The following is a 23,030-nucleotide window of genomic DNA, read 5'->3' as shown; positions in this document are numbered from 1 at the left end:
TTTACTGTCTGCTTTGAAGTCCAGCTATTTCTTTTTATTGAAGTCTGATAAACAACAATATGCAAATTCCGCTGACAGAGAACAATAACTTGGTCTGTCTGTGAAGGTGCAGAAAGTGCTTTGACATTTCACAACTTGCATTACCGCAAGGCAAGTTATCTCAACAGAAGTGGCATTTCACTTCCCCCGACAGTGCACATTTGTAGGAGTATGACTTTGACTTCGTTTCTGAAAAGTTCCTAATTTCATGCACACACATTCATTGACACAAATATAAAAAAAAACATTCTCTTTTGCATTTATACATTGTTTTAAACTGAGCTGCACTTTCTTAGATGGATTAAAAAATATACTTCAGCCATATCCCAGCAGCTCACAAATTAATCTTTTATTTTCTGCAAATAAAAATGTTGAAGACTGAAACACTTTGATCATTAAATCACAGAGCCTACTGCGCAGGCAGCCCCTTAGGAACTGGAATATGATTGCGATAATTTGTGAATGTATTCCTATATTGCTACGTTCCAGTATACTCCCTGTGTTGAAGGTCTAAGCTCCAGCACATACAATAAACTCCACTTGGTAACAAATGGAATAATTGAAGAACATGTCGCTAAAATTTTGCCTGTAGGGATTTTGACTCAGGGTGGAAATGCAAAGATGCAAATCTGTAAGGAGGCGTTTTCTGAATTGTCTTCATAGAAAACATGTCACTGTGACAGTACCTGTATTTAGTAACAACATACTTAATTAGATTTATATAAAAATGAGAAAATATGGTTACAAACACCCTGCATGAATCTACAGAAAACACGTCATTATCTGTTGTTTCTTCTAACTTGTTTCTTATACTATTTTATGTTATATTTTTTTATTTGGGGAATTCAAGTAATATGTGATTTCGCTCCTTAATTAAAAAAAACTGTGTTCAATACTGCCTCCATTTGGCTACACTCTGAGTAATATCTTATTTCAAATTTCAGGTACATCACCACTTTACGTTACAATATTTCATGAGGCTCATGGCATCAATGCGTGCTCTAAAATCAAGTTACTTAGTTTAGCAAACAACCGGTTAGAAAATAAAACATATATGACACAAGATGTTGTGTTTTTAAGTTCCACGCACCATATTAACTCATCGACCCTCTTTTGAATGGGCAGAACCGAACGGGGTTTCGTACTTAAAAGATAACCACACAGATGATACTGATGCGCATCTTTACTTTTTGTTTTATTTTGAAACAGGAAATTCAATCTAACTCGACGCCCTCGCCGTCTCTCCCGCGCTCGACTGGAGCGGAGTGTGTGAGCAGTGGACCGTCGTCCGTCGCTCCTCAGAACTGAAGCACAATCACCGGAGAGCGGTGGAAAGCGAGCCAGCACCATCAGAACTGGGCCACCATGCGAACCTTCGGGCTTTCTCTTCTGCTTTTTTGGCTGCTGCGGAGCCGCACCTGTGCTTTCGGAGCTAAAGGTAGGAAGACAAAAACAATGAAGTTGTTCGTGATATTCCTTCCGTTTTTACATGAGTCGATGTAACTTGAAAAATACAACTTTGCATTATTATCACTTTAGCTTAATCTTCCTTCTATAACATGTTTTTTGGAAATTGTTTGGAAAATGATTCTTAATTTAGTATATTTGGTGAGATTTAGCGTAATGCATTTAAGGTTAATTGTCAAGCTAATATTTCAAAGTATGTTAACAAGCGCTGACGTTGTTGTGTGTAGAGTGATAGAAAGTATTTAGAATACAATTTTCTTGTAAACAAAGCTCCAGTGGTTCAGTGGAAAATTGCCTCCATCGGTGACGAAGTCAGTCACAAAGGCATCAGACTGTAACACGGGTGTCACACAGAGAACACACACACAACTTAAACGTACTGTGACTGTACTTTGACCAACTTTTAAGAGGTAAGTAAGGCTCTGTGTGTTGCACAAACACATGCACATTTTTAATATAGTTCTATTATGGATTTAAGTAACCCTATATGATAGGGATATGAGTGGATTAAGAATGGGAGCGATGTTCCTATATATTTATTGATATTTCTGTAGCAGTGATATTAAATAGTTTTGATTTTCAAGGCATCACAAACGTTTATTTATTTGTTTAAACAAGCAGAACTATTATATATATAAATGGTTGCGGAAGATTGACAGGTTATTAAGTGATCTCAAAATGATTTTGCTTCACAGTTATTGATTGTGACACAAGTTTGGCAGCCGCAGCCGGAGGACAGGGGGTCGATCATGTCCTCGGTTTGGCGCTGCCATTATATCTTCCTTTGCCTCACACACCCAGGCAGACGTACAGGTTGTGTAGCCACGGAGGGCAGCAACAGTTTACTCTGGTATTAATTGGGTCTCTGGAGTCAGAGCTCAGCAGACTGACTGTGTTCTGCCAAACATTATCGTTTTTATCCTTGTATGTTGTAGACCTTGGGAAGACATCTGACGGTGTTTCGGGATGAGCTTTAATGATCCGTTCAATTTTTAAAGGTGATGTTCAGACGTGACCCCTGCTGTCCGCTCGACAGGCAGCAGCCTAATGAATATGCAAAGAAAGCAAAAGAACTAAGGCATCTTTGCTCTGCGCTTTTTGAAAACAGACTTTACATTCAAAGACATTTATGCTTTCATCTATGAGGTTGCAGAGTTATAAGTTTATGGCTGTGTATGTTTCTCTGTTGTGTTCTTTAGCGGAGCCGTTAACATGATTATGGGATGCTGAATGGCTTTGTATTCTTTGTAGAGAAGAGAGCCTGAATGCTGATGAACACAGCCTGGGAGGGTTTTCAGGATGCTGGAAGAGAAAGAAAGAAAAAAAAAATAGAAACAAGATCAGATTTATGACTGTTTTTCAATAGGGGCGTCTAGCTGCATTATCCTTGGCCAAACATAAATCGTGAAAACCATGTGGAATGGCACGGCATAACTCAGGATTTCCTCTTCAGAGTGAAGACTGATGAGTCAAGATCTGGCGGGGGCTGCGATGTCAATCTTCTCCTCCTCAATATCATCCTTGCCCTTTCGCTTTGGCTTATTTTTCCAGACCTGTCCTCTTTCCCCTTCTCATGCCGTCCTTTATTCCGTGTCCTTTGACTCCGCACGGCGACGAGCTGATCCGCTTCATTGCGCCGCTGCCTTTCAGAGGTCAGAGGCCACGAGACAGACTTGTTTCATCATTCTTCCCCTCAGTTCTTTCTTCAAGCTTGGGCAGGTTGAGATTTTCATGTGTTTCTGGCTGCACCGTTGTGATTTAATTCAAAAGTTTTGTGAGCTTAAGTGAGATCTGGAGGTGGTGGTGGACTTTGCTTTTCTCTGCTTCCCATGTCACATTCTCTGATTCTTCTCTTACAAACCTCTCCTCCCTGCTCATTGGCATTCTCCCTCTCTGCTAAGATGTCTACATTTCTCTCACTTTTCACCCTTTGCTGCTTTTAAATCCACCTTTAACCCTCATTGAGTTACTTCCTCTTCGAACGAGGCAGTGTTTAATCCCCGAGTAAGGTTTTGCCCAGAGAAGACGTTATTCAAAAGTTGTTTCCATTCATTCCATTGTGAAGTTTCATCATGTTTTCTAGCAAATGCAGCCGGAATAAAAAAAAGAAAAAGCAATTCAAAGGCAAGGCTATTTGTACAGTGCAATTCATACTCACTGGCATAGACCATGATGGAAAAATCACAAATTAAATAATGAAAAAAGATAGTAACTTTCTTATTGTTGTAATTGTTGGATCGATCTGTTGGATTTACAAACGTTCTAAAGATGATTCCTCCATGTCATGTGATGGGCTGCAGCTAAAAATTGATAGCAAACTAGAAAATTGAATTTTTCTTTAAGAATGAAGTGCTGAATATTAAAAAAAAGACATTCAATTATTGGATGTCAGCATTCATCTTGATGTGGTTGGCTTATGGTTGCTGGTTGATGGTCATTGATCGATAGATGGAAGTTGTTTATTGGTTGTCAGTTTTAGGGGTGTAAGAAAATATTCATACGCTCAACTATGACACAATACTTTATTCCACAATATTGTATCGATACATTTTGCTCAAGTAATGTTTGTGTCACTTTGTATTGATATTTTAAGTTGTTAATATCGATATTTAATACATAGATACTGTGTGTTTAATGTGAACATTTTCTTTTTGTGCGCTGGAGTTATTTAGTTGATTTAGGAAGCTGCTCACTTCTCTGTTGGACTGCGAAATTTTACCGAAAGTCTCACTGAACGGACGTCATAACAATAAACTTGTTTTCATGCGCATAATATTGTGTAGCATTATCTGACTCTCCCTCCTAAAATGATGGTTTTTATTACAATATATTGCTGAACCTACAGTCGTGCAATATAGAGCAATGTCTTTTATCACAACTCCCGTATTGGGATATGTATCGTGTCACAAGATGCCTGTCAGTACACAGCTCTATAGTTGATGGTGGTCAGGAAATGGTTGTTGTTTAATAAATGTTGGTTAAATTGGTGGCTGTGCTGTGCTTATTATTATTAAAGGGTTGTTTTGATGGTTGGTTTTCTTAATAGCTGGTTGATGATTCAAGGTTGATGGTTGGTTTGTTTTTGATTAAAGGTTCAGGTGGATTGTTAGTTGTCTGTTATTGAACCTTGAATGAACCTCAAATGTTGTCGCCATGAATCTGACCTCCAATTTTATTGTAGTTTTTGGATGCTTTTTGAAGACAATATCATGTGAATTACAAAACAGCAATGGCCTGTTTTACAAACCTTTTTAAGAGGCTTGCTCATAAAAAGCATTGGTGCCCAGTGACTGAATCCATCTTCACTATTTCTCACCTTCTTTATTCTCTGCTGCAGGCATCCTGTGACCTTTTGTGCGCATGACGGTGAAAGTAGCAGCAGACATGAACAGCAAATGGCAAAACTTTAAAGTCATTGTTATAGAGTGTTACAACAGCATTTTTTTCAGCTTAGAAGATTAATAAAAATATTTCTGACCTGCTGTCACCTTTTGCTTGGTCACCACTTATAAATCCAGGTCTGGTGAATCTGCCGAGAAACTGCTGGAATTATTATGAACATTCATTAACCTCATTATTAAGTTCCCATCGCTTAATAGGTTCAGGTTAAATGGCTGCTTAAATTTGGTGTTAATTTGAGGCGGTGTGACTTCGTGTGAAAATACAATATTATCTATCTATCTATCTATCTATCTATCTATCTATCTATCTATCTATCTATCTATCTATCTATCTATCTATCTATCTATCTATCTGTCTGTCTGTCTGTCTGTCTGTCTGTCTGTCTGTCTGTCATCTATCTGTCTATCTATCTATCTATCTATCCATCCATCCATCCATCCATCCATCCATCCATCCATCCGAATGAAGATGAAGTCCGAGTGAAGATAGAGGGGATGCACAGGGTGTGGCGTAGGACGATGAATGTGAGATGAGGAGAGACGAAAGTGTGTGGGAGAGGCGAGTTTGCACACACCAGTAGCTCAGCAGCTGGTGCCCTGGATCCACTGGGGCTTTAGTTGGTCATCCAATATGTCCTGGATAAACAATGCATGCGTCTCTGACACCGAAGGGACATTCTGGTCCCCTTGTTATTCTCTTCCTCTCAAACGCTTACTTTCAGAATTATTTGTTACTAATGAGTAGCGTTGCCATGTGGCTCTAACATGAGCCATAAACATCTTAGTTTAACAGTTAAGAGTTGCTCATTTAATAAGAGTAATTTCATACTGTTTTGCCAGCATAGTTCTGCTATGCTGATGATGCAGTCCTATTAGCATCATCAGCATAGCAGCAGGTAAAGTAACATGAGCTTGATGAGAGAACTCTTTCTTGCTCCTGTGTAAGAGAAAACACTAGAAGGTCCCTTGGAGTGAAGTGGGAATGGATTTCAAAAGTTATATTTTTTATAAATTTGATGACTTCATTATATGTAATTAATTTATAATAGTTATTGCTATGTGGCCATCTCTCTCTTATACACACACAAACACACACACACTCTCAGACTTTTGTGAGGACCTTTCATTGCCGTAGTGCTATTCCCAGCCTCTCGTCCGTAACTTAACCATCCAAAACAGATGGCTAACCTTTACCAGGACTCAGACCCCAACTTAAACACAATGATAATAAACTGTATTTACTGACATTTTAACCCTCTAAACTTTGTGAGGACAGATCAAAATGTCCTCGCAAAGCAAAATGTCCTGACAAGATGGTGGCTTGTCAAGACTTGGTACTCACAAGTATGACAGAACATGCTCACACTAAACCTGACCATCCAAAACAAGTGGATGAACCAGTTATGTCTATGCTTTCATCCTCAAATTGAGGCTTAACCTTGTGGGGTCCGGGCCAAATGAAGCAAGAAGGTGTTGAGAATTTGTCCTCTTCACATGCCGCCATCTGTTTCAAATGGTTCGTTGAGTTTTTGTGCACAGGGTTTACGCAACTTTAGTTCCACGAGCAATAGTCATTTTCTTTATTATGATTTTTTTTTTTAAATCAAAATCAGAATCTTTGGATTAAAGTGCTGTCATGAATAAAATAAAATAAAATAAAATACAATAAAATAAACCACTGTACCACTAATTTCCACTTCCATGATGCATTATGTGTTTTCTGTGGGTGTGGGTTCCAAAAATGCTCTGTCATGAAAAGCTGTAGAGGAACAACTTGAGTAAAGTGTAGCCTATTATGCTGTCCTATTCTTAAAGCTCAATTTATCATCCATTTACACAGCAGTATATGTCAATGTATCATCTTGCCGAAGAGCAGCTAACTCTTAGCACCTGGAAATGTGTCATTGGACCCCTTTACAGTGACTTCAAGACATATATTGACTTAGGAGGAAATACCTCCTGTTAGCGTAAACATAATGTTGGCTGAAGTAAGGAAGCGCTGGCAACCACTTATGCAAATGTACGCTCTTCTGCGTGTTTAAGCGACACACTGAATAAAAGTGTTCCATTTGTCAGGCAAAAGAGCTACTAAACGCTGATTTCCTCAGGTAATGAACAAATGGTGGATTCAATCGGACAAAAAGGGAGTTTGTTTAATAGACAGATGAGTAGATACATTACGAGATCAGCCAAAACATATCACTAATAAGAGAGAAATATTTAACAATCCAAAATTAGTCTGACAAGTGTGTTGGTCGGCTGTGGATCATTCCTGAAAAAGACAGGCCTCCAGGGACGGAGCTCGGCAGGTTGTTATTCAAAGTGACACACAGGCAGCTGGTAAGTCAGTTGGGTAGATAGTTAGCGTTGCAGTTTAGCAGTTTCTCATACTGTTGTTCGGGACGAGTTAATCTTCAGTCCACGTCTGACTGGCATTCTTGCTGAAGGCTGGAAAAGGCATATTGATGCGCTAAGTTCTGAATCTTGCCACCTTCTATTTTTGTATGCATTTCGTGGATGATAAAATACGTCTCAAGTTTTGTCTCAATGCGTTTGCTTGAGTTCAAAAGGCCACAGTTTGCTCAGTGATAAGTCATGATGAAGTCCATGGTGTCGCCTTCAGAAGGTCTCGCACAGATTCTTCATTAAGTCGACACTCAGTGGCGACCCTGACAAGAGTCTGCTTCGTCCTCTTGCCTTTGTGTTGTACTGATTTAAAAAAAAGCAAACAAGAGAGTACGTGTACTCGTGATGAAGCCGCAGCATATTGTGATAAGCATCAACCACGGATCAACCACAAATGTTTTATCCTGCTGTGCAGCCACTCACACAACTTGTTTCATGTTGCCCACAATGCAAATGAGTCATCGCCTTCATCTTCCTCTCCAGGGCTCCACTGCCAGCCTTTTGTAAATCCCGTCCAAAGATTCTCTCTCTGCTCAGAAATGGCTTTGCGACTTTTCACAAGCGTCGATTCCTTTCAGACGGAGTCTTGAAATAGTTGACTATTTCCCATAGTGAGATTCATAATAATGTGGGCCGTTTAAATGGAAAATGAAAACTCCTGATGGACTGTGGAGACGTGGCGTAGCTGCATATGATGTTATTGATAGTCTTTTTGCTGATTTTTCTGTTATATATTTCAAAACATCCTCATAAACCTCATACATTTTGATTGTTTTATTATAGAAATATTTAAAAGTGACATCGACCAGAGCATAGGACTTCCCTGGTGCTGTTTTGTTTCATTTCCCCTTGATCTGCTGTCATCTCACACTTATTGTCAACTGTCATGTTGTTTTCAAATTGACAGATTCAGTTCTCATCGATTGTTGTGTCTCATCCATTTGTCAGCAGTGTGTTGCAAAATCATCTAGACAAACTGAAAAAAGGCCAGACACCGCTTGCCACCTGATAAAGAAGTTTCTGCATTAGAATATTACAAAACATACCCAAGAAAAATCTACAGTGAAGCATTGAAAGTGGTCTGTTTTTTAACAAAGTAAAAGTAAAGTGAAAGTCAAAGTAAGAAAATCTGAATATCATTTAAATAAATTGAGTACTTAAAAATTGTCAGGTTCCGAAATTAGGCTCATAAACTGATGCGTTCGCTGCATATTTTCCCTTAAAAAAGATGAAAATAGCATTAATCTTCGCCGCCCATGGAAGGTTTGGTCCTTATTTTTATAGCTTTAATTAGACAAATAAAAAATGAAAAAAACTGAAAATGCCTGAAACAATGCCATGATATGAAAGAAAGTAACTATCAGCATGTCATCTTATACAACAATACGGATTTTTATATGGATTTTTACAGGCTAAAGAGTGTCATACTACCGAAACTGATGGAATCTCAGGTGTTTTATTTACCTTAAAGCGCTCAAAATGCACTGTTTTCACCCACGTGTCTGCATCTCCACCAACAGAGCCGATCTTCTGGATGATTGGAAACGAGACGCTGCAGCTGAGACTGGATATGGTGTCAAAACTTTGAACAATTGGGAGAAAGCAGCACGTTTTCATGATTGAAGTTCAGAACATTGCTCAGTTTGTTTCTCTCAATGCTGGACCCTGTTTTCAAAATGAGTTTAGAAGTGACCCTCATGCATTTTTAAGCCCCACCGACCTTTCTACGGTGCAGACTGCACCAGCGGCTCATAGGCCGGTGCGGCTCATGCATGAACAAGTGCTATTTTCCTTCTTAAATTCACTGGATGCTAATATTCTGGTGCACTATATATGGCTAATGGCAAATTTGTTTTAAAATCAAATGTAGTTACCAGGTTGTGTTCAGCTGCTGGTTCACTGTGAGAAAAATCAAACTCCTCATGAGTAAAACTCTCACTGCTTTTTTTTCATGTATTGATATTAGTGTCTAAGTACTCTAGACTTTTTACATGACTCATGAGGTATAGAAAATGATGCCAGTTTCAGCTGAAATCACATGATAAGGACCAGAAACAATCACAAAACTACCAAAAAAAGAGGTGTTCCCTCAATGCATCGCACCTGGTAAAATAGTTGTGTTATTCATGTTCATGATCAATGGCATCATCTTCACCACCCCATAATATTAAAACAATTAAACTACATCTATTATAAAAATCAAAGTACAGTTCATGTCTTTGTGGTTTTTGAGTTAACAAAATGTTTCAATTTCAAATTTTCAAAATCGTGTATTTAAATGCTGATATGTGTAAGGGACTATTGAAACGTTTTTTTTTTTTTTTTAATGTCCGTCCAAATTTTTACACTCCCACCTGGCAGACAGCTAGATATGTCATCCCACGGCAGTTGGATGGCTCATATCTGTTTCGCTTTATCTTCCTCTATGACGCTCCACCACCCTCCTGTGACTCCCTGTCTATTCATCTGCCATCCTTGAAAGTCCACACCTGTGTCATTTCCCTCCGATTGCTTTCATCTTTACTTTTCCATCTTGTTTTTCCATGTGAAATTGCCCTTGCTTTGCTTTTTCCCGGTGTCCTTCACTGTTCTCTTTTTCTCCCTCGACCATCTGTCTCTTGTTTTCCACCAGAGAATCCATAAATCAGAAGTTTAATGTCATGTGACTTGAAGTGAGTTTAGTGTCGCTTTATTATTACGTTCACCAGAAGCTTCATTGTGTCTGATGAAATTTACACTCCCGTATCAGCACCTTGCCACATAAATGATTTGTAATTTTCACTTACTCGGGTGCGATGGCATTTTCTGTTTATTTTATTCATGGTCTGCAGCCTTTGTTATTAAAACTTTGCTCTCTGTCAGCAAAAAATCTCATTAATCTTTCTGCGGGTTCAGCGTTACTCCCACTCTGGAAGATGCCACTTGCTGAGCTTTTTTTTTTCCCAGCAGCTTATTATTGTTAAGTGATCACTGTTTGTCATCGCCGGCACAAAAATGAAACATTTTTTTTTATCACCAGAAGCTTTTTTTTTTTGTTTAACTTCCCCACCACAGTGGGGTGTTCATCATCATGTGCTCATATTTTATTCCTTTTCTGTCTAGTTTTCATGAGCCACACGTTCTGATATTAATTGCAGACTTTCTGCAAATCCCCGTTTGGCGAGGGACCCACAACTTCAGCCGTGGTCAAAGACCTCCTTTTATCTGTGGAAGCGCAAAAATGCGTGCCAGTATTTGGATGTAGAAAGAAGGAAGTTTGCCACTCCAGAAACTTGGAGAGCAGGTTAGAACAAGGGCCTGCTCCTGGACTGAGATGAAACATGTGCTTTTAGAAAATGTTCCTAGTGTATTCCCTCTCATGTCAACCCTGGAAATTTGCATAGCTTTGACTGCAGACTCTGTGTGAAACATTTGGGATTTTTTTTCTGCTCATTAAATCACAAAAAAAATGTTATTCGGCCTACATAGTAGACAAACCTAGTTATGGACTCACAATATGAATGGTTCTTACTTATATAGTGCTGTCCACGAGCAGCTGACTCTAGTGATGGGTAGGTGAGGTTTCATGAAACAGTGTCCTGCTTCTCAGAGGCCACCAGATGGCACTATCTGCTGTAAAATGTATGGACTTGAACAACAAATGCCATTCAACCTCACATCATTTCTAAACCAAGAGCGCCATCTAGTGGCCTCTGAAAATTAGCACACTGTTTCATCAACCCTGCAACAGTGTTTCATACCTCAATACCTCATCTACGCGTCACTAGTTGACAGTGACGGCAGTAGGCTGCGACGCGGGCTCAACTCGTATAAAGAGAATGTGATATCTGTTTCCCTGCTAGCCATACATGGCAGTTCTTTCCAACATAGTTTGCTCTACGTGTATAAATTGTTGAGTTTTGGAAGTTTCCAGATTATTCGTTGATGATTATAATCTCTGCTCTCTGCTTCAGCCCACCTGTCAATTCCTAGCTGAATGTTATATATAAAGGTTAGTCTACCGTGGTACTGCTTCTCTGGTAGCAAGACATGCTAATTATTCAGTGCAGAGTGAACAATATTCAGAACAGCAGTCTAAAGTTTCTTTTACTGAAGGTGTAAATTGTGTTTTCTAGTGGTCCATGAATGTGTACTTGCAGCACTGCGAACGTTTAATAGAATTATCTACCAAGCTGTTACAATGATTCACTTGTTGTAAAACACTTGTGCTTTATATTATAATAATAATGGGTATTTAAAAGGGGATAAAAACACAGGAATCTGTAATCTTGTCTATCCCTGGGGTGGTTTAGGAAAAACACTGACTTGGCAAAATAGTGCAAAAGACAGTGGAGTCGTAACCTCATCGTGTCGACTATGAGAGCCGCAATTGAATAGGGATATATTAGCTCTGAACAACACCATAAATCCTCCTCCTTTCTCACCCCCCCATCTCCCTGTGAGCCCACACTCGCTTTGTAATTAATTTAAAAGTAATTGCTGAGGAAACTCTTCAGAGATGCCATCAGAAGGGAAATTCTTCCTATTAGTAGCGCTGAGAAAGTTTCTTATCAATATAACGGCTGTTAGTTTTATCAATTCTCCTCCTTCTATCTTATCTGAAACAGCCACCACAGTCCCCTATGGCAGCCCCCCGTGCCACATCAAGACACTCGCTGTTCCGCTTCTCTATTATATCGCTGTTATTCCCTGAAATGGGGATCAGTTGCCTGTTAACTGATCCGCGGCGACAAGGCAAACTATAAGACATGAACTGCCCCAAAAGGATGTGAAGGACTTGTGTATCAAAGGTCGAGTCAAGTTTTAATAAAATAAGACGTTCAGGATCATCAGTGCACAATGCTTTTGAATAGATTTCAATAGATTTGAAACTCAAAGACTATTAAGCTCTTTAGTATCATAATTATTCGCAAGGCATATGAGTTCCTGCAGCGTGTTTCCATGGTCACACTCAGACTCACAAACCACCTCCAGCATCGTCAAATCGCATGGATAAAGCAGGAATATTTGGTTTTCAGATGAAATTTTATTTGCCAAATCTAGGGATCAACAACCTCTCTCTGTAGAAAACATCAGTGTCTTGGTGACTATTCAAGTGTGTGGGATTAGTTATGTCCAACAGCCTGGAAACACCTTGTGTTTTCCCCTAAAGATCGACAAATTAATTATTCAATGTTTAGCGGTGGAGATTTGGGACACAAGGAGGATGAGAGCTTACTGAGTTTTGTTTGCCATCTGTGTATTTAAAGTGTCGATCACAGTGAGACAAAGATCCCGGTAAATACTGTTTACCTCGCATGGTGTTGTTTAATTCGCAAACATCATTCCTCTTTACAGACAGTCGCCTGGAGGAGTTTAGAGAAGCAAAACAAAATTCTAGTAATTGGTTTTGCTGAGAGCACTAATGAATGGCAGCAAACATCATCCCCTCTTAAAAATCGATTTATTAATTTAGCTAGTTAATTTGTAATTTGAAAGAAAAGGTGATTATGATCCTCTCAACAATTATATTACGGGCCATTTGGAAGGATCTATCTCTCATCTGCCTCCTAGCCGATGCGTGCGAGTATGGGGCGGAGTTAGAGTGGCAGCAGTGCTGACACGTTCAATACAAAAATAAATCACAATGATGTTGTTAGCTCATGTTAACTGCAACTGAAGAGAGGAGACTGTCAGTTCGCATGGCATCAAATTGACATGCATTTTTTGAGATACAGTGGTACCTCGGTTCTCGACCACAGTCCGTTCCAGACGGCTGTTCAAGAAGCGATTTGTTGGAAATCTAAATCGACTTTTCCCACTACAATGAATGGAAAAAGAAATAATGCGTTCCAAGCCTTAAAACAGGCTTTTGTAGGAGTGAATGTAGAGTGTCTGCTGCAGGTGCACTGTTCCTCTATGTGTGTGGCCGCTGCATGTGGGAGGGGTTGCCGAGTGAGTGACGTCTCTCCAGAAGTGAAGAGGTGCCCGGTGCGTGTCCAGCTCTGAATGTGCGCTTCTGTGCAGTTTGGCTGTGACAAAGTCATAAACCAAGTCACGCTCTGTCCCAGACTCGCCTCATCCCTGTCCCAGCTCCAGCCCACAACAGGACATCAAACCCTGGAGTGAGCTCCAGCCTCGGAGGTGTGGAGAGTGAGCACCTCCCCTGTGACACTCTACCACGGTCCAGTGTGGAGACAGGAAAGGTTTTACACCTCAATATGAAGAAAAAAACAGTCAGTAGATGTAGCTAACGGGACACGTCTGCATACAGAGGCTGTGTTGTACACAATAACAAAGCGCATTATGGGTCAGCTGATCCACGACGCGCATGTTTTTTCCGTCTTTTTTCGGGGGCGTTCGAACTCCGATTTGTTCGAAGTCCGAGATGTTCGAAAACCAAGGTACAATTGTATATGAAATAAGGATAGCTATCTATCACGCCATCCGTTTTAAAGCAACGCAGGCTACGCAAAATATGGTGCTAGGCCGAATTCAGCCCTCAAACCGAGAGTTTGACACACACTAAATTCTCTGTCCTGTGCTTTATTAAAAATGTAGCGGTGTAATTACCAGGAGCATGAAGAGAAGATAGACAGCAGCTGTTTTGTAGCCCTTGAGTTACAGCATCTTGTTGAATTGAATCTTACCGTGAAGCAGCAAGAACTGAAGGACACACTGATGAAAGTCTGAATATAGACTCAGTAGAAGAAAGCATTTGTCACACTGAAAAAAAAAATCTGTGAATGCACAGCATCTTCAACAGTAATCAAAGTGAGTAGAATTATACTGCCACCACTATTCAAATTCCAGTACCATGGCACAAATGGTGCCGGTGTACTGTAGTTGTGTGACTTCCCAATGTCACATAGAGGTGAAAGGAATGTCTGGTTCTTCAGTGTCACCTCACTATTTTGCCTTAGCAAGGTGAAAAACCAGAAATAGTGAAGCTTTACAACGTAAATCAAGTCCTTACATTATCAGTTCAGTGAGATGACAGAAGCACTGTTACACATCAACATTTGTTTGCCTTTGCTGCTCATTTTTTGGCAGCGTGAGGAGTCTCTGGTGGCACCATGATTTATCATGATTATATGGTGTTGGCAGGTAATGTCACTGCAGGACAGGCAAACTGCTTTGGAACCACACGTACAGTATTTCTAGATGATGCCTATATAGTATTTATAAGTAATGATCATTTTGACCCGACCGGTCTGCTTCAATCTCCGCTCATCTTCTAACACGAGGTGGCTCCTTTTCTTTGTGCGTCTAATCTCTCTGACTTTGTCTGTGGCATTGGCTGTCACTTCTAACCTTGATCTGTCTCTTTTGTGTTCTCTCTTTACAATTCCTCTGAGCCACCTTTCAGATCTTGTGAAAACAGAACACATACTTTGTACTCATGACACAGTTCTCATATCTAATTCAGCACTGTTTGGGAATGAGGGTTCGGGGCTGGGGGGGGGGCATGCTGTGTCAATGTGTATACGGTGATAAAGTATCATGTGTACGCTTGTTCTCATTTGCCTAACTGATTCACAACAAGACAGTAATGCAGATGGTGGCAGTGAATGATTAATTAAGAGTTGTGTAGTGCATCTGTAAAGGCAGGAGCAGAACCTGCGTCATAAACTTCCTGCTCTCAGACCATCAATTTTAGATGAGCTATAGACTTGTCTAATGAAAGAAAACGCTGCTCTGTGCAGATTCTCTCTACTGGACATGCATATCATTTTTGAGTTACCTGTTCAGACTAGTCAGTTAGAGTCGCATTCAGGCCACACAAACCTTAAAGTCCAAGTTCAAACGTGGATCAAGAAAATATTTATTGTCCAGTCTTCAAATTAATTCTAAAATAAACAGGAAACTGAATGATCCTTGGCTGTCACTCCTCGAATTACTGAGCATTTATTCTGAGGGGCTTAACAATCAAGTAGCAGCCAACCATCAGCTTCAGCACATAAATCATGAGCCTCCTCCGTGTGACTAGTTTTAGCACCACCATGTATCATGCTGTAAAACCCAGTTCACTTCTTGAGACGCAGTGATTCACTCCGGTGTGTGTGATGCAGGACAGGTTATTTCCCTGATGTCCCTGACGCTGAAACCCAGCTCCTTTTTCCGACCAAAGAACAAGAGGTGGCAACATCAGGATCCTTTCCTTCCATCGAGCTGGTGAATCATTTCTCTCGCTGTTGCCAAACCATGCCGTGCTAACAGGCTCCCCAGTCCCTCAGCTCACCATATCTAGTTATCACCATAACTCTACCACCCCAGTCTGCATTCATGTCAGTCCAGCCAGTTGCATTTATTAGATTCCAGCAGCAATCCTCTTGATGACCATTTGAAATTCGGGTCCAGGGCACCACATCACTCAGATAAGCAGCGCTCTTGGCTATATGAAAAATGAAAATTCCCAGTTTGATATGCTGCTGTGCGACGCCCCGAAAATGTAACCACTTTTGACAGTATTTAGAAAGTATGTATCTGAGTGTCCTGGATGAGTTCTGTTGATGGGAGTATATATCATTTATTTTCCTGTTAATGGAGACCTACTGTTGTCTTCCATGTTCACCATATGTTTCACGTATGTTTGCTTCGTGGCATCAAAAGTATTACGGGATTGATGACCCACGGCGCAGTGCCACTTTCAGACTTTACTGAGCAACCTTTTAGCGGTGGCTGACTGTTATTTTGAAAAATAAAGAAGTGTGTTTTTTGGTCATGTCATGGAGGCTTAATGGAAGTGACAGCTGCCATGACGTGGTTTGGAAACTGTGGCAAAAGAATTTGGAAGAGGGAAAACAACCAGTGAGGTTCTTGGATGGACATGACTCTGGTGTCCGGCGACCTGTGGTGACAACCCTTCATCTGAAATGAACAACTGAATAATAATAATAACAATATTTTATTATTTTGCTCAAAATTGTAAGACTTAGTTGTAAATAGCTAATATAAAAAAACATGAGTTCAGTTGAAGTATCCAAAATGATATTTAAAGGGATGTTATTGTCCCCAAATATATTTAGAAAGACATGAAAACTCAACATATCTGAGGAAAATATTGCAATAATAATTATGAATTTCTATAATTTAACCTCCACCGTATGCCATTCAGCTCACTTTCCACTTGAGTTGAGGACATTGAACTCGAAGTTCCAGACCGGATAACTTGTTATCACAGCTGCAGTCAGCACATTCCACCCGGTGGTTAGAATGACCCGACTTAGCAAACACACTTTTCTGTCTGATCACTAATTGATGCTCTCTTTCTTCTTCGCTTGAGTCTCTTCCTTGCGCTTAATGAGTCCAGCCGCAGCTAATGTTGACACTTGATAAGCAATTTTTATTATACGAGAAACTAATGATGCCAATGACTGTGATTCAACAACCTTTTGCACTAAACCTTATCTGAATCTCCTGAACAGAGGCAAAGGTGTAACATCAGAAACTCGCCTTTTTGTGTCTCATTCTAATAACCCACGTTTCACATTCTTCGCCGTCCTATAGCAAAAAAACATGAACCATCCTGCAGTTGAGTTTGGTCTAAAAATAAGCTGCAGATGGGGTCTTTCTATCAAAGCTGTCTTTGATAATAATTAAATGGCCTAGAAAAGTCTGTGTTCGATGAAACTGGCTGTATTTATTTCTGTAACTGGGTTGTCGGAGATCTTATTTAAATGAATCCCATAGAGAGACTTTCCTGCAGCTTCAACTGCCAGTTAAGCTGCAGGTTATACCGGTTTAACTGATTGTTTTGGTTTCTTTGTGGAGTTTGCACTGTATTTTGAACAGAATACAGAATTCATTATATTTTTATTTGAACACCGACAATATCAAACAGAATGAAGGCTGCGTTCTAGGTCAGAGTTGAAGCTGGGAGTGATGTCACAGTAAGTTCAGCTCATTCCATACCAAAACAGGAAAGTGGCATCCATTAAAACAAAAGCTTGCCTTGTCAGGATGTAAGCGACTTCTTGATAAGTACGTGCCTTGTTTGCAACTAGAAAAAAAACCCCAGCTGAAGCGCAGAATGTGCTTGTTTCTTTTCACTCGAAACGTCTACTTTCTGCTGACGATCAAGCCATCTTGGATTGTCAGACTTTCCGTCTTGGAAATCCCATATTGGGAGATCTGTGCATTATATTGTATTGTATTGTATTGTATTGTATTGTATTGTATTGTATTGTATTGTATTGTATTGTATTGTATTATATTATATTATTAGTCCCACAGTAGTGTAATTCAATGATAATGTGAACTGAAGTATGACTGAGTGTTTTTCTCACTACATCCATGCCATGCCTACAGAATACATATTTCCTGAGTGATAATCCTAACCGTTGAATCAGACGAAGTTGTGAAACAAACCTACCGTGGCGTAGAAAGACTGGAAGTTGAAAACAATTAACTTAAAGTGAAACAGATTCATTTGGAAATTGTCATTAAGATGCTGCTTGAAAGGTGTCACTGAAAGAAAGTGTCAGAGGTCGAGGACATTCACCGCAACTGTGGTCCCTGCTGCTAGCAATAATTGAGTCCTGAAGCTACATGCAAATTCTTCTTTGCCTCTCGCTTGTACTGGCTTGATTTTGGATGGGATTTTGAAAGTAGTTTAGTCATTTAATAAAGTTCTGTTTTATGAATCAACATGGCTGTCTACAATGTTCTTGTCTTTTAGTTCCTGCCTTTTTCTTTCGTTGTTGTTTTCCTGTGTGCTTCATGTGTCAGTCAACACTGCTGTAATGCTGTTTGACTCTGCTCTCCAACAATGGTCACCTCACTCGACAATCACCATCGCTGCTCTTTAAGTCAGATTTAATGTGTTTTCCAGCATAATGGATTTCCATTTTCGACCTCGCATCCTATAATTTGCTTCCATTAAGCATTTGTTGGGAAAAACGTTTACCTTTCAGATGTTTTCCCCGGAGATCTCCGCATGACATGGTCAGTCCTGTTGAGACGTGTTGTTACACAGAAGCTTCATGCGGCTCTCGCTTTTATTTGCCGTGTGGAAGTGTGAAGGCCAACTGAGTACAAAACACCGTAGTCATCTACACGAGTTAATGGCTGCCGTTTTCGATACATTGTGCTCTCAAGCTTTTCCTCACACACCCACATACACACACACGCACACACACACACACACGGCTTGATGAGGTGGAGAGTAATTGCTTTCAGCTCAAACAAGGATGAAAGTGTGTGATGCCCCTGCATAGGAAATGAAAACCAGTTATTTGACGCCATTAAAGTCAACAGTTTTTATAATGCAATACTAATTGCTGCACGAGTTTACACCCAGCTGCTGTTAGCGAGAAAATAATGACTGCTTTTCGATGATATCCTGAAGTCACCTTCAAACCAGAAGAACATGTGGATGAATGAAGAACCAACATAAACTATCACACTAATACTGTCACCTGTTTCCTTTTGGATTGTTTCTGTGTATAATAAATGTTTTTACAGCTCACAGGTAATGGCAATCTCTGTCAATGTTATTAGTATAGCTAATATAGATTATGCTTTTTTTGTGAATATGATATGAATATTGTGAATGAATACAATGTCATGAGGGCAAAACAAACATAGACAAAGGGCTGAGTGTGCACCATCTCTCTGTACATGTCTGATGTTCAGTGCTAACTGTGGTGATAATGTAACGGCTCATTGCTGTAGTCAGTCCCAGTTAGCTTACATGCTAGACTGCTTTCATGAATATTTTGTTTTAGTTAGTAATGACATATTACTTTTTGTTTTCCATGTAGCTTTTCAGCTTAAGTGATCCAAATTCTCCTCTCGTGCGAGCAGTGTAATAATAGCCAAAAACCTGACGATCTATTTCGGGAAATCAAAGCTGTCGGTCACGTTCCGTAGATGTGAGTGAAATAATATCTCCCCGGTTTTATCTTTTTCCACCATGTGTTCTTTTCCAACTCTGGCGCCAGATGAAAGCATACATCAGTGGACAACTGAAAGGTTCCTGATTTGATTTCACACCCTGGAAGAATGAGTTAGGACATCCAAAACTGCCTGGGAGAAAACAGAAATAATCTCACTCCTCGCTAAACTTTCTTCCGCTTTTTCTTTCTATCTGACTGGAGCTGCTTTCACCTGCATGGCGAGATTAAAATGTCACCACATTTGATCCGAAAAACAAGAACCTCTGGTTCAAAATGCAGTTGGCAGATTTACATTCTTTTGGTTAAAATTACACTTCTGTCAACTACTATTGTAATAAATTGTTCAAAAAGTAGATGAATTTATTTTTTACGATCCCTTTCAACATTAATATAGACATCATGTTATACTTGCAAACAGCCCCTTCCATTGTTCTGATGAGCCACTGATACTATCTTATCTGTTACTGTGAGCGCAATATAGGTTTGAAAAATAGTTTGATAGCAAATAAAATTGCTGCAGAAATGTGACAAAAATATGAAAAATAAATGAAATATTTGCTGAATTACAAAAGGATTTGTCTTACTTTTAGATCAAGATTACAGATACATTTGATTAGCGTTTTTAAACTGAATTGCATTTTCATATTTGACACCAGAATGATTGAATTTAAGTTGAAACTGCACACATGAGCTAAAACATGGTGCTTCGGGGATGAGCGAAACTATATGGCTACATAAAGTAAACTGAACAACTTAACAACTTAGTTTTTAACTGAAATTTCCTGTCCATCAGTGCAATCTCTTTTAGTCTCGTTCCTCCTGAATGTTTTGGTTGACATCACATTGTGTTATGAGGTGCACGAGGAAGTGCTGCAATGAAAATGTTCCCTGCTAAAAAAACACAATTATTGTTGTGTCTGAAATTAATGTATTCAAAGTAAGTCCCAGGCCTAATTTAAATAAACTTCACAACTTCACAAACTTGTACTTCCAAGAGAGTTGCAGTGTTTCACTTATCAGTCACTTTCCATTTTTTGTTTCAACATTTCTCTGTGGTGGCGATTTAGTTAGTAGAAAATCTGAAAAAAGGACATGCATGAAGGAAGTTTCTGGCTAATGAAAGTGTTTAAGCAGTAGATAATTTTTTTCAAGCTCACCATTTCAATTTCAAGCCTCATAAAGGCTGACTTTGGCTGGAATGGAAAATATTTTTCTGTCAATAGTTTATATTTTCTTCACTCTTAGAGGCCTGTAGCTTGACTACGTGCACTGTTGAGCGCTGTTGTACATTCTTCACAAACACACGCTTGCTGAGAAGAAGAGCATTCACCCTGCTGAAGTTAGTTCCGGATCATGGTGACACAGAAATGCATGATCATTCCCAGTTGTTTTTTTTTATCAGAGGCAAGCTTGTCGGACAGAGCAAACTGTGAATCATGTTTGTGCTCGCCATGCAGATGTGAAGGGAGAGAGTGTCAGGCTTTGTGTGAAAGATGAAAGCTCCCCGAGCAGCAGAACCAAGACTCACTGATGCAGTGACGGTCGTATTCACGCAACACTTTTGAACCGCCCCAGTATGGGGCGCAGGAATAAACACTGGAACTTCATTGATCATTCGGATCAGGAGACACAGCCAAACAAATACTATTTCTGATGACATCACATCAGGAAATGTATTCAGATACTTTGCTTAGCTGGAGTTATTTTACATAGTGTGTATACTATAAACAGCTTGAAACAGCTGTTTCATGCAGTGAAACAACCCCTATCTTTGTGGCTGGGATTTCCTTCTTGTTCTCTCTGCTTTAAATTAGCTTTGTTTGGCTGAAAATGAAAAGTGTTATTGTTAACTGTTATAAAGCAAATGTAGCGGAAAATTAAAACTGCAACAAAAGCAAAGTCTCGATTTTGTCATGGGTAACAGTGTTTTAAAATCAGATAAATACTGCTGACTTTAAAGATGAAGTCCTTTATTTGTGGCACTGTTGTTGAAGAAGGATGTGGAGTTTGCACTGTATTTTGAACAGAAAGATGTTGAACAGCAGTGGCACTAGTCGAAGGAGATGGGTGTGATAGATGCGGCAGGATATCGCAGTGTTGGAAGGTGATGGTCAATGGCAAGAGTGTCAGCTCCTTCCCGTGTGGGTCCAGTAATATGTGTGATGCAATGAGAGAAGCATCATATCATCATCATCATACATACATACATTAAACATTAATTAAAAAGAACAATTTATTGTTATTTAACATTGTTATTATTGTTATTTTGTTTGACAGGAAGTCTGCTTGACATATCCTTATGTCCATTCAATGTATTCCCAGGTTCATCAAACATTTAAAGTTCAAATGTCTCATTTAGAGGGCACCATTGACTGTTCAATATACTCTCATGCATGTTAGATTGTCTTTCATCTCCATTTCTGCTGCAGAACAATTCAGGAGTTTGTTTACTTCACATTAAACCGTGGAATCTGTTGACAATGACAATGTCTGTTTACTAAAGATAAGATGTTACGATTGCTCCTAATTACTTGCTTTCACATTGACGCCGATAACAAATTAAAGAAAACAAATCACGAGAGAAAATTGTGCTGTTCAGTGTTATAATTTTTATCTGCTTCGGCAGGGATGGGAATGTTGTTTGAGGCTGGCCGTTGTCATAGTGTTAGTCCACCTTTTAATATCCGACTTAATTTGTTTTGGACACAAAATAGTTTTTTATTGGAAGTTCATGAATAAGTGTCCCCACTGAATCCGCTCCCTCCTCTCTTATCCTCGTCTATAAAAATAGCAGCGCCACGCCGCTGCCTGCAAAGGTCTTGGTGTCTCTTGAATAAATGGTCAAAGTGATGAGCTATTCTGACCTTGATATTTTTAGCTCTTTGCAAATATCACTTACGTCACGTTGCTGTTCTCTTCACTGTTCCTTCCTCACTGTTAAATGCTATTTTAGAATAGCTCCTATCTCTGAATCATTTATTGGGCTATATTTTGAGCAATATTGATATATCCATTCTACACAGTTCTCTAACTTCCTTTCATCCACACCAAAAAAAGCACATATATTTGAAGTGGCCACACCAACAGCAGTACTAGTAATGGTCAATAGTTCATGAGTTGCATAAACAGGATATTTTCCTTCAGTCACTTCGCCAGTGACATGTAAGTTCTGATTTCAGTGTCTTAAATCTCTGACTGGACCTATTTCCGCAACCATGGTTCCGCTTCACAGCTGCATACATTTCTGCCTTCATTAAAATTTAAATTATTTCCCCTCAGAAACCAGTGCTCCATTTTTGCTTCTGACTGTGCTATGCATCTTAGATTACACACACCTTCACTATCTAGGCCACTGCACCTCCGGCCATGAAGATACAGTAGACAGTATTTCACTCACTGGCAGGCACAATCGTAGTAGTAGCAAATAGACGTGAATGTGGACCCGTAATTGTACAAAAAACTTCAATAATCACAATAAGAATCATATGAATAATAAGTAAACATATATATCATTGTGATATTTGTGTTTTCGCACATTCTTCTTGCAATCCAATGAAATATTTGGCCTTGATTTATGGATGGTTGATACTCCCGCAGCGTGTCATTTCACCAGTAACGTTCAAACGGTCAGGTGATGGCAGTCATTCTGAATATTGAGCCGCTGTTTTCAGCATTGTGAATCCATGTGTTTGGGTTTGCAATAAACCTTTCTCAGTACCATTATCTCCCCTCGTTGTGGAGGCCTTGGTGTTAATTATGATCAGTGAAGTTTGGCGCAGAAACACATCTATTGAAGAGCGCAGAAGTCTGATGAGCTCCACCTGCTTCCACACCTGCA

The 23,030-nt window shown here is 39.6% G+C and overlaps 1 protein-coding gene across 3 annotated transcripts in view; it reads left to right on the top strand.

The window, feature by feature from the left end:
- Window positions 1-1,281: 1,281 nt before the first annotated feature.
- Window positions 1,282-23,030, top strand: part of clstn2a (calsyntenin 2a) — an 82,956-nt gene continuing 61,207 nt past the window's right edge. Inside the window, exon 1 of one of the 3 annotated variants that reach the window (XM_053884279.1) lies at window positions 1,282-1,477. In XM_053884279.1, the coding sequence (XP_053740254.1) occupies window positions 1,405-1,477 (73 nt within the window). In that variant the 5' untranslated portion in view covers window positions 1,282-1,404. Of the gene's footprint in view, window positions 1,478-1,567; window positions 1,917-23,030 lie in introns of those variants that run through there. The other 2 variants (XM_053884281.1, XM_053884282.1) reach the window with 2 other exon arrangements.

The sequence above is a fragment of the Synchiropus splendidus genome, chromosome 13 (assembly GCF_027744825.2).
Source record: "Synchiropus splendidus isolate RoL2022-P1 chromosome 13, RoL_Sspl_1.0, whole genome shotgun sequence".
Lineage (NCBI taxonomy): Eukaryota > Metazoa > Chordata > Actinopteri > Syngnathiformes > Callionymidae > Synchiropus > Synchiropus splendidus.
The sequence above is the reverse complement of the archived record's forward strand: the minus strand, read 5'-3'. Positions and strand labels throughout refer to the sequence as shown.